At 42.8% G+C, this 14,727-nt stretch overlaps 1 protein-coding gene across 2 annotated transcripts; it reads left to right on the forward strand.

Moving 5' to 3' along the window:
• The first annotated feature begins 1,495 nt into the window (after positions 1-1,495).
• CUNH2orf72 (chromosome unknown C2orf72 homolog) lies at positions 1,496-10,537 on the forward strand. Of its 2 annotated transcripts, XM_087725056.1 has the most exons (3): positions 1,496-2,289; positions 6,334-6,426; positions 9,599-10,537. In XM_087725056.1, the coding sequence occupies exons 1-3, from the start codon at positions 1,539-1,541 to the stop codon at positions 9,688-9,690; spliced, it is 936 nt and encodes a 311-aa protein (XP_087581182.1). In that variant the 5' UTR covers positions 1,496-1,538; the 3' UTR covers positions 9,691-10,537. The 2 variants fall into 2 exon arrangements, with proteins under 2 accessions (XP_087581182.1, XP_087581181.1); XM_087725055.1 differs by lacking the exon at positions 9,599-10,537 and having other exon boundaries at positions 6,334-6,828.
• The last annotated feature ends 4,190 nt before the right edge of the window (positions 10,538-14,727 follow it).

Consider the following 14,727-nt stretch of genomic DNA (forward strand, 5'->3'; position numbering starts at 1 on the left):
CCAGGAAATATGCAATTCTCGCTCTGGCCCCCCATTAAGCCGCAGTTTTCCTTATCGTGCTGCACTGAAGAGGTCACAATTAGGAACACAGAGAAGGCCAAGCCAATCCGAATCACCTGCTCACCCAGGTACCTGTTGCACCCCCTCCAAAATACTGTCCCTCATGGGTGTTTGGAAAAGGAATCAAGTAGCTGAGCTCTGGGCAGTTAATCAATAAAGAAAGATAAATAGATTTAGGGTGGACCTTGGCAGTTAACGTTCACCTGGGTCATTCGGTTATCAGCCGGTTGGAAAGAAAGGTGATTGGTGTCAAGGTTGGTGTTAAAGATTTAAAAAATGGGAGTTTTTTTAACAGCAGCCCCCCCTACTCAGTACTGTGTGAAGGTGGGTTGCCCCCCCCCCACAGGAGAGCAACCTCTGTTATGCTCCCTAGTTATACTCCTTTGGGGTCCCTAGATGTACCCCTACTTGTACCCCTTTTTTATGACAATGTTGGCTGGCGGCGCCCCGGAGGAGGGCCTTCTCTGTGGCTGCTCCAACCCTTTGGAATGAGCTACCCCCAGAGATCCAGACCATACCCCACTCTCATGGGCTTCAGAAAAAGCTGTTAAAACCTGGCTATTCGGCAGGCCTAGGGCTGTTGACCTCATTGCTGGTGGGGTCCAGCCCCATTCAGATTGGGTGCATGTGTGATGTTTTTAAATTGTTTTTACGGTCCCTTCCAACTGTCTTATTCTATATTCAGTGGAAGAGAAGTTGCCTTTGGAAGTTGTGGGAGCTTCATCCCTGGAAGCTTTCAAGAAGAGACTGGACTGCCATCGGTCAGAAACGGTGTAAAATCTCCTGCTTGGGCAGGGGGTTGGACTAGATGACCTCCAAGGTCCCTTCCAACCCTGTAATTCTATATTCAACGGAAGAGAAGTTGCCTTCGGAAGTTGTGGGAGCTTCATCCCTGGAGGCTTTCAAGAAGAGATTGGACTGCCATCGGTCAGAAACGGTGTTAGGGTCTCCTGGTTGGGCGGGGGGTTGGACTAGATGACCTCCAAGGTCCCTTCCAACTGTGTTATTCTATATTCAATGGAAGAGAAGTTGCCTTCAGAAGTTGTGGGAGTTTCATTCCTGGAAGCTTTCAACAAGAGACCGGACTGCCATTTGTCACAAACGGTGTTAGGGTCTCCTGTTTGGGCAGGGGGGTTGGACTAGATGACCTCCAAGATCCCTTCCAACTGTGTTATTCAATATTCAATGGAAGAGAAGTTGCCTTCGGAAGTTGTGGGAGCTTCATCCCTGGAAGCTTCCAAGAAGAGACCGGACTGTCATCGGTCAGAAACGGTGTTAGGGTCTCCTGGTTGGGCGGGGGGTTGGACTAGATGACCTCCAAGGTCCCTTCCAACTGTGTTATTCAATATTCAATGGAAGAGAAGTTGCCTTCGGAAGTTGTGGGAGCTTCATCCCTGGAAGCTTCCAAGAAGAGACTGGACTGCCATCGGTCAGAAACGGTGTTAGGGTCTCCTGCTTAGTCAGGGGGGTTGGACTAGATGACCTCCAAGGTCCCTCTGTCATTCTGCTGCTCTGCCTGGGGCCGGGCCGTCTCCTTTCCCCCCTCCGGGGAGGCGGCGCCTGGCGCTGGGGGTAGAAAAGCGCCGAGGCGGCGGAGGGAAGGAGGAGGCAGGACGGGCGAAGGGCCACCGATGGAGCCGGAGCCGCTGCGGGACCTGCGGGCGCTGCTGGCTTGGGCGGGCGGGCGGCAGCCGCTGCGGCTGGCGGGCGAGGCGCGTCCGGCCGAGCTGGAGACCTTCGCCCGGGACCTCTTCGCCGAGCCTCCGCCGCCGCCTCCGCCGGAGGACCAGAGCCAGGAAGCGGCGGTGGCGGCGGGGCGGGGGGGGACGAGGCGGGCGCGAGTGCGGAGCGGGGCCGGGCGGGCTCCGTGGCGGGGCTGCGCGCTGCTCTTCGCGCTCCTGCGGGCCGCCTCGCTGGAGCAGCCGCGGGAGAAGCGCCGCCTGCGCGAGATCCTCCGCGACCTGCGCGCCCAGCTGCCCGACGCTCCGACGCCCGCCGTGGTCGGGGTGGTGCTGCTGCGGCCCGAGCCCGAGCCCGAGGAGGCGGCGGCGGCAGAGGCGGCGCGGCTGCAGCTGGAGGGGCTGCTCCGCGGGGTCTTCCGCCAGCGGCGCCGCACGGAGCCCGGACTGCCGGACACGGTGCAGGCGGTGGCTTACCGGCCCGGGGACGGCGGGGCAGCGCGAGAAGCCGCGTGCCGAGCGCTGCGAGCCGCCCTGAAGCTGCGGGCAGGTGAGAGCGGGGCTGGGGGGGGAACGGCGGTGGCGCCCGTGGGCGCCCTCTTGCAAATGACCTCCGCCAAGGTCGCCGTAGCCCCCGGAGCACAGCATGATTTTATTTTATTATTATTTTATTTTATTTATTTTATTTTATTATTTTTTTATTTTATTTTATTATTTTATTTTTTAGTTTATTTTTTATTTTATTTATTATTTTATTATTTCATTATTTTATTATTTTATTATTTTATTTTATTACTTTATTACTTTACTTTATTATTTTATTTTATTATTATTTTATTTATTTTATTTTATTATTTTATTTATTTTATTTTATTATTTTATTATTTTATTATTTTATTTTATTTTTTTTATTTTTTATTTTTTATTTTATTTTTTATTTTATTTTTTATTATTTTATTATTTTATTACTTTATTATTTTATTATTTTATTTTATTACTTTATTACTTTTACTTTATTACTTTATTACTTTACTTTATTATTTTATTTTATTATTATTTTATTATTATTCCACTTATTTATATTTATTTATTTTACTTATTTTATTCATTTTTATTTATGTATTTTTTATTTTTTTTATTATCATTTCATTTATTTGATTTATTCTATTTTATTTATTTTATTCATTTATTTATTATTCATTTTTTATTTCTTTATTCTATTTGTTTTATTCATTTTATTTATTTCATTTCTTTATTTTTTATTTTACTTATTTTATTCATTTTTATTTACATATTTATTTATTTATTTCTTATTTATTTATTCTATTTATTCATTTTATTTATTTCATTTCATTTATTTTTATTTATTTATTTTACTTATTTCATTTATTTTACTTATTTTATTTATTTCATTTCACTTATTTTATTTTATTCGTTTTGTCAAACGTGTATTGGATAACATGCATAAGTATAAACATGACTTTGGATACGTGAAATGGATACGATTAAAAAAGAATATTAACTTCGGGGCCGGTAGGGACGCTGGTGCCCTTATGCATGCCCCCTTAGGGACCTCTTAGGAAATATGTGAGGTCCACGGTGGACAGTTTAAGATTGAAGATATGGGGAGGAGGAAGTAGGAGTAGGAGGAAGGGAAGAAGGATAGGGAAGGAGAGGAGGAAAGAAGGAAGAGGTTAAAGAGGGTGGAAGCGAGAGAAAGAGAAGGAGAGAGGGTAGGAGGAACTAACAACCGAACCAGGTAGAGCATTCTAGGCATCGACCAATCTGTGGCTGAAGTCGCATTTTCTGCAATCGAATTTGGAGCGGTTTCCCTTGAGTTTGCATCTATTGTTTGCCCGTGTGTTATTGCGGTTTAAGCTGAATATGTCGTTGACAGGCAGGACGTGTAGCGGATAATTTTATGTACTATGCTCAGGTAAGACGGAAGGCAGCATAGCAAAGTAGTGTCCTGAGGCCCTAAGACAATGACTCAGAAATAAAAATGCAAATGGTTGGTAAAATTAACCAAATCCTGTTAATTTCTATTAATGCGTGTTAGTATTATTATTTTTTTAAAAAAATGCAGGAACATGTAATAAATACGCTGTTGCATTTGCATGATTCAAAGTGCCTTGAAGGGTTAATGTGCAGAGATTAGGATGGGGCCTCTATGTGCCCATCAGGCCAAGGCGTTAAGATAGCCCTGCCTGGGCTAATAAAGATTATGTTTGGGGGGCGAAATCCCTTGACCCCAGAAAGGTAGGTGCGTTCGTACGTGAGAATGGAGGTACAGAATAACAGAGTTGGAAGGGATCTTAGAGGGCATCTAGTCCAACCCCTGCCCAAGCAGGAGATTCTACACCGTTTCTGACAGAGGGCAGTCCAGTCTCTTCTTGAAAGCCTCCAGGGATGAAGCTCCCAAGACTTCTGAAGGCAACTTCTCTTCCATGGGTTGATTGCTCTCATTGTCAGGAAATTTCTCCTTATTTCCAGGTTGAATCTCTCCTTGCTCAGAGAATAGAATAGAATGGAAAAGGGAATAGGGAATAGAATTGAATGGAATATAGAATAGAATAGAAAACAGATTGGAAGGGACCTTGGAGGTCTTCTAGTCCAAACCCTGCCCAAGCAGGAGATTCTACACCGTTTCTGACAGATGGCAGTCCAGTCTCTTCTTGAAAGCCTCCAGTGATGAAGCTCCCACAACTTCCGAAGGCAACTTTTGTTCCATGGGTTGATGGTTCTCACTGTCAGGAAATTCCCCCTTATTTCCAGGTTGAATCTCTTCTTGGTCAGTTTCCATCCATTATTCCTTATGTGGCCTTCGGATGCCTTGGAGAATAGCTTGACTCCCTCTTCTTTGGGGCAACCCCTGAGATATTGGAAGACTGCCATCATATCACCCCCTAATCCTTTTCTTTAAACTGGACATACCCAATTCTGTCCTATCTGAGCTTGGTTGTTTTCTTGCAAACATTTCACGACTCAACTAGGTAATATCATCAGGGCTAGAAGGGAGTAGGATTTCTTCTCTGTTTATATATAGTGGCTTGCTCTGTTTATCTGTATATTTCTTTTCCACCCATTGCTTCTTGTTCTGCCCTCGGGTGCCTTGGAGAATAGCTTGACTCCCTCTTCTTTGTGGCAACCCCTGAGATACTGGAAGACTGCTATCCTGTCTCTCCTGGTCCTTCTTTTCGTTAAACTAGACATACCCAAAATTCCTGCAACCGTTCCTCATATGTTTTAGCCTCCAGTCCCCTAATTCCTCCTTTTTGCTCCTCTCTGCACTGTGGAGGTGGCCCGATTAGCATCCAGGAAGCAGGTTTAAACTCCCCCCCCCTCTTTTTAATTTTACTTGCAAGGAAGGAAAGGGAGAGTCTCCGTTAGGGGTTTGTTAGAGCCAAGGTGGCGCAGTGGTTAAATGCAGCACTGCAGGCTACTGCTAGATCAGCAGATCAGCGGTTCAAATCTCACCGGCTCAGGGTTGACTCAGCCTTCCATCCTTCCGAGGTGGGTAAAATGAGGACCCAGATTGTTGGGGGCAATATGCTGACTCTCTGTAAACCGCTTAGAGAGGCCTGAAAGGCCTATGAAGCGGTATATAAGTCTACTGCTATTGCTACTGCTATTTGTTAGAAGGAAAATCCACCCAGTTCAGTTCCAAGGTGGGAGGAAGTCGCTGGAAACAACATGGAGGCTGATTGGAAAGATGGTTTAATGATGAACACAACCGCACACACAAACGCACCCTGCAGTTCTGTGTCAGCTGAACAACTAGCTGAGTGAGAGGAAAGGGCCCTTCCTTCTAGGGTTACGTTTTTTTGAAGTTTGGGATGTGTGCAATATGGGCTTTGTGTTTCTAAAGAGAGGTTGTTGAACAATTCCCATTGTGGCTGATGGATTGAGCCGAGGTGGCGCAGTGGTTAGAGTGCAGTACTGCAGGCCACTTCAGCTGACTGTTATCTGCAATTCGGCGGTTCAAATCTCACCGGCTCAGGGTTGACTCAGCCTTCCATCCTTCCGAGGTGGGTGAAATGAGGACCCGGATTGTTGTTGGGGGCAATATGCTGACTCTGTAAACCGCTTAGAGAGGGCTGAAAGCCCTATGAAGCGGTATATAAGTCTAACTGCTATTGCTATTGTTGTTCGTTTTTGTTGTTTTGCCCTGTGCTGGATTTTGAGTGAGGGGGTTGCTTGTTATAATCCTATTAACTTGGCTTTTGTTAGCTGTCAAACTTTGCAGGGAGAGATTTCAAAATATTCTCTTGAATGGACTTCTTTTTTAAAAAAAAAATTTTATTTTGTTTATACAAACATAACATCTTTGCAATATGTGTGTTGTGTTCCTTTTATCTGGTATATCTGTATATATACCAAGGACCCCAGAATTCTCCTCCTCCCTCTCCCCCTCCTCCTCCTCCTCTTCCTCCGTGCAAACCTTTCCTCCTTCTGATGATGTTACCTAGTTGGGCTGTGAAACGTCTTCAAGAAAACCACCCAGCTCAGAGAGCACCAAGGACCATTCCTGTCAACCCTGAGCTACAAATATTCCCCTTTATTGGGACTAATTTGACCTTTTTCCATTTTACAGATGGGGCAGGAGACCCTCCAAGGCAGAAACTGCCTGCCTTCCTGTCGTGTATTCCGTGGGGCAGAAGAAATGAGGATTTTCACATGGATGAAGGCAAGGAGGCCTACGAATTCGTGGGCGCTGCAAAAGTGTCCCCCGTGTTTCACTCGCGTTCCCACCACGGGCTGAATCTGGATGCGGAATCAACCCATTTCCTGGATTCACAATACAGAGAGTCCTCGACTTACAACAGTTCGTTGAGTGACTGCCTGAAGTTACAGCGGCACTAAAAAGAGTGACTCATGATCGTTTTTCACACTTAGCGACCGTTGCGGCGTCCCCATGGTCCCGTGATCAACATTCAGAATCTTAGGCCAATGACTCATATTTATGATGGTTGCAATGTCCTTGGGGGGGAGGGGGGTCACGTGATCCCCTTTTGCAAGCTTCTGACAAGTCAAGGGAAGGCGGATTCACTTAACAACCGTCTTACTAACTTAATTGCAATGATTCACTTTGTTTGTTTGTTTGTTTATTGAATTTATATGGCCGGCTATTCGCCCATGGGAATTCAAGGGGGTTTACAGAATATAAAATCTGATTTAAAACAAGAAAACTAATAAAAAGAATCAAATAAACTATTATAATAATATTATATTACAATATAATATAATTAATATAATATAATTAATATAATATAATTAATATAATTAATATAATACAATACATTATAATACAATATAATATAATCAATATAATATGATATAATATATAATTAATATAATATAATATATGTATGATAATCTAATCTAAGAAATGTATGATATAATAATATAATAATATGATATACTAATATAATAATATGATATAATAATATAATAATACAATATAATAATATCATACCATACCATACCATACCATGCAATTAATATAATATAATATAATATAATATAATATATTATATAATGTAATATAAGTATGATAATCTAATCTAATAAATGTATAATATAAAAATATAATATGATATAAAATATAATAATACAATATAATAATATAATATCATACCATACCATACAATACAATACAATTAATATAATATAATAATATAATATAATACAATACAATATAATACCCCGGCGACAGCAGATCACACGTGTGACAAGAAAGGTCGTAAAACGGGGCAAAACTCACTTAAATGTCTCGCTTAACAACAGAAATGTTGGGCTCAATTGTGGTCGTAAGATGAGGTCTACCTATGCAGTGGACAGTGGTGGGTTCCGGACCCCGGCACAGCCAGTACGCCGTAGACAGGGTTGGGCGTCATAGATGGGCAGGCGCACCGCGCGCTCATGTACAACACCACCCTGTGACACCCAGCTGCCTGGTGGAGGCCACGCAGGCACCGCACGCTGTGCGCGCATGCGCAATGAGCTGCTTGCAGTACTAAACGCCCATAGAACATGGGTGGGCGGGTGGGCCGAACGAGCCACTGTACTGGTACGGTGGCTGCGTCTCCCCGCTACTCCCGGTCTGGCCGTAGTACTGGGCCATACTGCCCGGAAGTCACCCCTGGAGTGGACCATAAACTGTTTTTACCAAATTAACTGAAATGAAGAGGGGGGGTGGAATTGAAGAAAGTGAGCACTGAAAGATGAATTCACACAACCATAATTGGACTATTTGGTTTATTTACTTATTTTAAGATTTATAAAGCTGTCCAACTCAGGCGGGTGACGTACAACATAAATACACAACCAAGATGTTTTTTAAGCACAAAGAAAATAGGGATAAATCAATAAAAAATAGAATAATAAACCTACACAAATAAACTACGGGCCACTGGGGTTTGTTTAAACTAGGGTTAAGCCATGGTTTAATGGTAACTGGCTGACCAACCGCACTCAACGTGTCGTCCTCAATGGAACTGCATCTTCATGGAGGGAGGTATGGAGTGGGGGACCCCAAGGCTCTGTTTTAGGCCCAGGACTCTTCAACATCTTCATCAATGATTTGGATGAGGGGATAAATGGGGAACTCATCAAATTTGCAGATGACACCAAGCTGGCAGGAATAGCCAACACTCCAGAAGACTTAAGGCTCAAGATACAGAAGGATCTTGACAAGCTTGAACATTGAGCACTATCTAAGAAAATGAAATTCAATGGTGGAAAGAGTCAGGTTCTACATTTAGGCAAGAAAAACGAAATGCACAGGTACAGAATAGGTGGTACCTTCCTCAATAGTAGTAACTGTGAGAGGGATCTTGGAGTCCTAGTGGACAAGCATTTAAATAGGAGCCAGCCGTGGGGAGCACCTGCCAAAAAAGCCAACACAGTTCTAGGCTGCATCAACAGAGGGAGAGAATCAAGATCCCGTGAAGGGTTAAAACCACTTTATAAGGCCTTGGGAAGGCCACACTTGGAATACTGCATTCAGTTTTGGTCGCCACGATATAGAAAAGATGTGGAGACTCTAGAAAGAGTGCAGGGAAGAGCAACAAAGAGGATTAGGGGACTGGAGACTAAAACATATGAAGAATGGTTGCAGGAATTGGGTATGTCTAGTTTAATGAAAAGGAGGACTAGGGGAGACATGATAGCAGCCTTCCAATATCTCAGGGGCTGCCACAAAGAAGAGGGAGTCAAGCTATTCTTCAAGGCACCTGAGGGCAGAACAAGAAGCAATGGGTGGAAACTAATCAAGGAGAGAAGCAACTTAGAACTGAGGAGGAATTTCCTGACAGTGAGAACAATTAACCAGTGGAACTACTTGCCACCAGAAGTTGTGAATGCCCCAACACTAGAAGTCTTTAAGAAGATGTTGGATAGCCATTTGTCTGAAACGGTATAAGGTTTCCTGCCTAGGCAGGGGGTTGGACTAGAAGACCTCCAAGGTCCCTTCCAACTCTGCTATTGTATTGTCACGCGCTGCTAACTGGAAAAATAGACCCAGATGTTTTGAAGTTTAGTTAAAAGGCTACTTGGTCAACAGAAATCTAGTGTTCTTTTATTTTTATTTATGAATCAAATTTATATGGTTGCCCATCTGATCAAAGAATTCCAGAGGCCTTTTGTGTCAATATTTCTCAACCTTAGCCATTTTAAGATGGGCGGACTTCAACTCCCAGAATTCCCCAGCCAGCTATGCTGGCTGGGGAATTCTGGAAGTTGTAGTCCGCCCATCTTAAAATGGCCGAGATGGAGAAACACTATTCTAGATAATGAATGTATGCAAAACTGAGCATCCCTTTTTAATGCCTCATCCTACCCTCTTTTTTCCAACCTAGATGCTATACAAGACTTAGAAGGAGCCATGGCTTTGACCAACATTGCACCCAACGGGAAGTGTGAAGAAGCCTCAGAGGCGTTGGACACCTAACAGAATGTGGTTTGTTGGTCTCTCTGATGGATTCCACATCCTTCTCATCTGGGAGTTTAAAAAAAAAAATTGCAAACCCGGGACAGCCTTACGAGCTCCGTGAAGGAAGCAGCTAGAAGCTGGTCTGTTTTTTTTAAAAAAGATAGTTTCTTCCAGACCCACCGGTGCAGAAAAATGCTGGCTTGTCTCTTTTCAGCACCCTTGTTCCATGGAGAGCCGTTTCGTTCTATTCTTAAGCCCGTCAAGATGCGTATTGTCATCACAGAAAAAAAGCCATTGGATCTCTTGAGGCTCATAATTTAGCATCGTTGGTTTCCAAAAGTTGCGATGGAGATTGTGCAACAGAAATGGCAACGCAATCCTCCTCCTTGCCACTTACGAGTCGTCTCTTTCTTATTTAAAGTGTCTCCTTCATTCTGGCATCCTTGTCTGCAGGGGTAGAAATCTTGATGCTCGGAAGGCGAAGAGAGACAATTGCTGGTGTTTTGAGGAAACCCCCCTCCCCACTTTATTCTGTTTCTGAATATGGTTTTTGGTGGCAAAGACATTCTACTACCTTGTTATTGGAAATACACATGTGAATTTACTTTGTCTTGTGGCTACTATGCCCCTTGCTATGTTTTGGAAACTTACTATAGCCGTGTTTTTCAACTTGGGCACTTTCAAAAGTGTGGACTTCAATTCCCAGAATCTTTGCTGGCTGGGGAATTCTGGGAATTGAAGTCCACACATTTGAAAGTAGCCAGGGTTAGGTTGGGGTTGAGCGACACTGAATTATAGCCATGGTTAAAACTTGCAATATATATTTTTTTTCCCCATCAAAATAAACGGTTATTCATTTCGCGAATGAAGGCAAATGTTACGGTTATGCATTTTTTATAAACATATTGTTTTTCAACAAAATAAATGTTTATTCATTTGTTACTCTTCTACAGAAAGATTTCTCAAATGCTGCATTTTTATAGCCTGAATCTTTAATTTAATTTTAAAAAAAAATCTTGGTGAGATTGTAAGGTCCTAACCTCTCATATCTTATAGTATAGCCTGTGGCAGAAAGCAGATGCTATTGAAGGAGACGGACACACACATACACAAAGACAGAAAAAGAAAAAAAAAAGAAGAGAAGGAAGGGAAGGGGAGAGGAAGGAAAGAAAAAAGAAAGAACAAAGAAAGAAAAAAGAAAGAAAAAAGAAAGAAAAAAGAAAGAAGAGGATGAAAAAGTGAAAGGAAGGAAGAAAAAGAGGGATGGGGGAAAGAAAGAAAAAGAAAGGCATGGAGGAAAAGAAAAGGAAGGAAGGAAGGAAGGAGGAGAGAAAAAGAAAGAAAAAGGAAGGAAAGAAGAAAGAGAAAGAAAGAAAGAAAGGAGGGAGGCAGGGAAAGAAAAGGAAGGAAGGCAGGAAGGAAGAAAGAAAGAAGAAAGAAAGAAAAAGTATGTAGATCCCTAACTTGTCATATACTCAGCCTGACTCAGGATAGTAAGATTCTAACCTAGTTTATTTGACAGACCCCAGTTTGGGGGAAAATGTTTATAAGAATAGTCACATACCCAACGACTGGAAAAACAATTGAGAATTTAGTTCATTTTATAATTTTAATGGTTTCAAGTATCCCACGTTCTCGAAGATACGAGGGCAAAGTCTTAAAATGCTTATAACTTTTTTTACTAACGATGAAGTTAACCATTGTTTACTCAACCCAGTCTGCACAGACAGGCTTGCCTAAGAAGCAAGCCAAAAAGGTGGCTTCGATTTTTGAGGTTATGCAAAATCCAGCTACAGGAATTGCAGGAAGATAAGGACAAACAGAAGTGACCCCATAATTCTTTTACCAATTTAAATCCGTCTTCAGGACAGATGATAGCGGATATATCCTTTTGGCAAGGCGGTTCCTTTTAACTGAAGCTGGTTTCCCAATACGTTTTGCAAATGTTTGACTAGATTCACCTACCAAGCTTCAATTAGTTTATAAATAAACTGTGGAGGGGGGGGGGATTGGATTTGCGCAAAACACAAGCCTTTGAAATTTACAAATCAAAGGCTTTATCTTTCGTTGCCAGGCGTAAGCTGGAGTGTTTGAATTTGGCTTGTCATGATTCGTAAGCAGAATATCCACTTTCCCCCTTTCTCTTAAGAGGATTCTGTTCCTTTGGCTGGGACTTTTTGTAAATGCCTTTTAATGCTGTGCCTTTTGAATATCCGTGGAGTAAGCTGCCATTCGTGGCATAGGTGATTTGCCTGTGCAATGACTGTTTAGAGCTAATCCTCTTTCAAATAAAACCTAAAGATGTGAATTATATATAGAAATGTAGAGTTTTTTTATTGGCCAAGTGTGGTTAGATACATAGGGAATTCTTTCCCTGTGCCTAAGCTCTCAAATTAATTTATTGCAGTGTTTCTCAACCTTGGCAACTTGAAGATGTCCGGATTTCAATTCCCAGAATTCCCCAGCCAGCGAATGCTGGCTGGGGAATTCTGGGAATTGAAGTCCGGACATCTTCAAGTTGCCAAGGTTGAGAAACACTGATTTATTGTATAAATTGTTGTATATTGTTGTATTAATTTTAATACAGCAATAGTGATAAGCAACAAAGTTATAGTCACAAGAAGATAAGGAGAGAGGTAAATTCTGAATGTTATAGCTGTTGTCGGTTTTCAGCTAAGCAATTTGTCCTGGCTTCTAACTGCGTGGCTAATGACTCAGTTATCCGACCAGCCAATTTTAATCTGGCCATTAAAAATGGTTGCAAGGCCTTTGACTGGGTTTGTAGCCATTTTGCCTTCCACATTCCTGTCTAGGAACAAGATCTGTTTTCGTCGCGTATCTTGACGAGGCGAAATACAGGTAGTCCTTGACTTACAACCACTCGTTTAGCGACATTCGAAGTTACAACGGCGTTGTAAAAAGTGACTTAACGATCCGTTTTCACACTTATGACTGTTGCAACGTCCCCGTGATCAGGTGGTCCAAATTTGGACGTTCGGCAACTAGTTTGCATTTACGATGGTTGCAACGTCCTGGATTCGTTTTGTGACAACCAAAGTCAACGGGGAAGGTGGAGTCACTTAACAATCCTGTTACTAACTGAATAACGGCAGTGATTCACTTAACTGTGGCAAGAAATGTCACGAAAAGAGGGGGGAAATTCATTTCTCGTTTAGGGATGGAAATTTTGGGCTCAATTCTGGTGGTAAGTCAAGGGCCAGCTGACTGCTTATTCTGAATTGCTGCCAATTGTGACTTGAGAAACTTTTGTACCCTGGAGGCAGAGTTAGGCAGGCTTCTGGGATTTTGTTGGCAAGCTCCCTTATGGCACAGGAAATGGATCCTGTGTTAAATGACAACTGTAAACTAAAGGGATTTTCCTGACCTCCTGAGTTTCCAAGGGAGCAACGGAGAATTTGAAGGGACCGATTTCTGTCTGCGGTATTTGACTCGCTTGCAAACTTTCACCAGGTTGCCTAATTTGACGACGCGCTGTACAGATAATGGTGAATAAACCTGTATCTTTGTAAATAAACGGATTACAACATAAAGACGTTGCGAAATATTAATCGGCCTCCGGTGATTTTTTTTTCCCTAAAGGAAAACAAAGCTTGGAAAACAGATTGCAAAACTGGACCTTTTCACCAGTTGGAGAAACGGGCTGTGTGCCATGGAGATTCGAATTCAGAATAGAACTGGGAAAGGACCTTGGGAGGTTTTCCAATCCATCCCCTTACTCAAGCAGGAGACCCTATAATATTTGAAATATTTTCAATATTTGAAAGGAAGGAGAGGAGGAGAGAAGAAAGGAGGGAAGGAAGCAGGGAAGGAGGAGGGAAGGAGAGAAGGAGAGAGAGATTGAGAGATTATTTATATGCCGCCCTTTTCCCTGGGGGGACTCAGGGCGGCTTACAACTCAAAGGCGGGGGGGGGGGAAACAAACATTTAACACGTAAAACAATACATAATTAAAAGCACAACATTCATACCATTCGGGTGGGTTACAGAGAGAAGAAAGGGGGGAGGGAAGGGGGAAGGAGGGAAGGAAGGAGAGTAGGAGAGAAGAAAGGAGGGAAGGAAGGAAGGAGGGAAGGAAGGAAGAAGTAGTAATGTTGTAAAATAAGATGGAGTTATGGGACAGTAAGAAAGCAATTTCAAGTATATTGTCAACTGTAGGGGAAAAATTGTTATAAATACACATTATTACTAACAGTTATGAGATCACATAATTGTGAATGTATATATGAAATTAATAAAATTTTCAAAAAAAAAAAAAATTGAAACAAGTGGCTGTCCAATCTGTTAAAAACCTCCAGTGAGCACTCATAACTTCTGGTGGCAAGCAGTTGCACTGGTTAATTGTCCTCACTGTTAGGAAGTTTCTCCTTAACCCCAGGTTGCTTCCTCTCCTTGATTAATTTCCATCATTTGCTTCTTGTCCTGCCTTCAGGGCCTTTGGAGAACAGTTTGACTCCCTCTTCTTTGGGCCAACCCTTCAAATATTGGAAGACTGCTATTATGTCACCCCTAGTCCTTCTTTTCACTGGACTAGACAATGCTCTTTTCCCGCAACTGTTAACACAATAACAGAGTTGGAAGGTACCTTGGGGGCCTTCTAGTCGAACCCCATGCTCGAGCAGGAGACCCTCTTATAATTTCGGGCAAATGGCTGTCCAATCTTTTCTTAAAAACCTCCAGTGATGAACGTAACTGTATTTTTATTCTTAATTTTTAACTTTTTATTTTATCTCTGTAAGCCGCCCAGAGTCCCACGGGATTGGGCGGCATACAAATTTATTAAATTTCAATTTCAATTTATCCACAATTTCTAGAGGCAAGTAGTTCCACTGGTTAACTGTCCTCTCTGTTAGAAAGTTTCTCCTCAATTCCAGGCTGCTGCTCTCCTTGATTAGTTTCCATCTTTTGCTTCTTCTACTTTCAGGTGCTTTGAAGGATAGGGGGATCCCCTCTTCTTTGTGGCAGTCCCCCCAAATACTGCAATATTGCTATAATGTCACCCTGGGTCCTTTTTTCTCGACTGGCCATACCCCAAAC

This window comes from Thamnophis sirtalis, unplaced genomic scaffold, assembly GCF_051295495.1.
Source record: "Thamnophis sirtalis isolate CommonGarterSnake01/CBP01778 unplaced genomic scaffold, rThaSir2_p1.2 scaffold_11, whole genome shotgun sequence".
Taxonomy (NCBI): Eukaryota; Metazoa; Chordata; class Lepidosauria; order Squamata; family Natricidae; genus Thamnophis; species Thamnophis sirtalis.

Bases quoted from the DNA above. Each gene is read 5' to 3' on its own strand.
- CUNH2orf72 (XM_087725055.1), top strand. From the start codon at position 1,539: ATGACCTCCAAGGTCCCTCTGTCATTCTGCTGCTCTGCCTGGGGCCGG. The intron at 2,290-6,333 runs GTGAGAGCGGGG...TCCATTTTACAG, and splicing joins CGCCCTGAAGCTGCGGGCAG to ATGGGGCAGGAGACCCTCCA.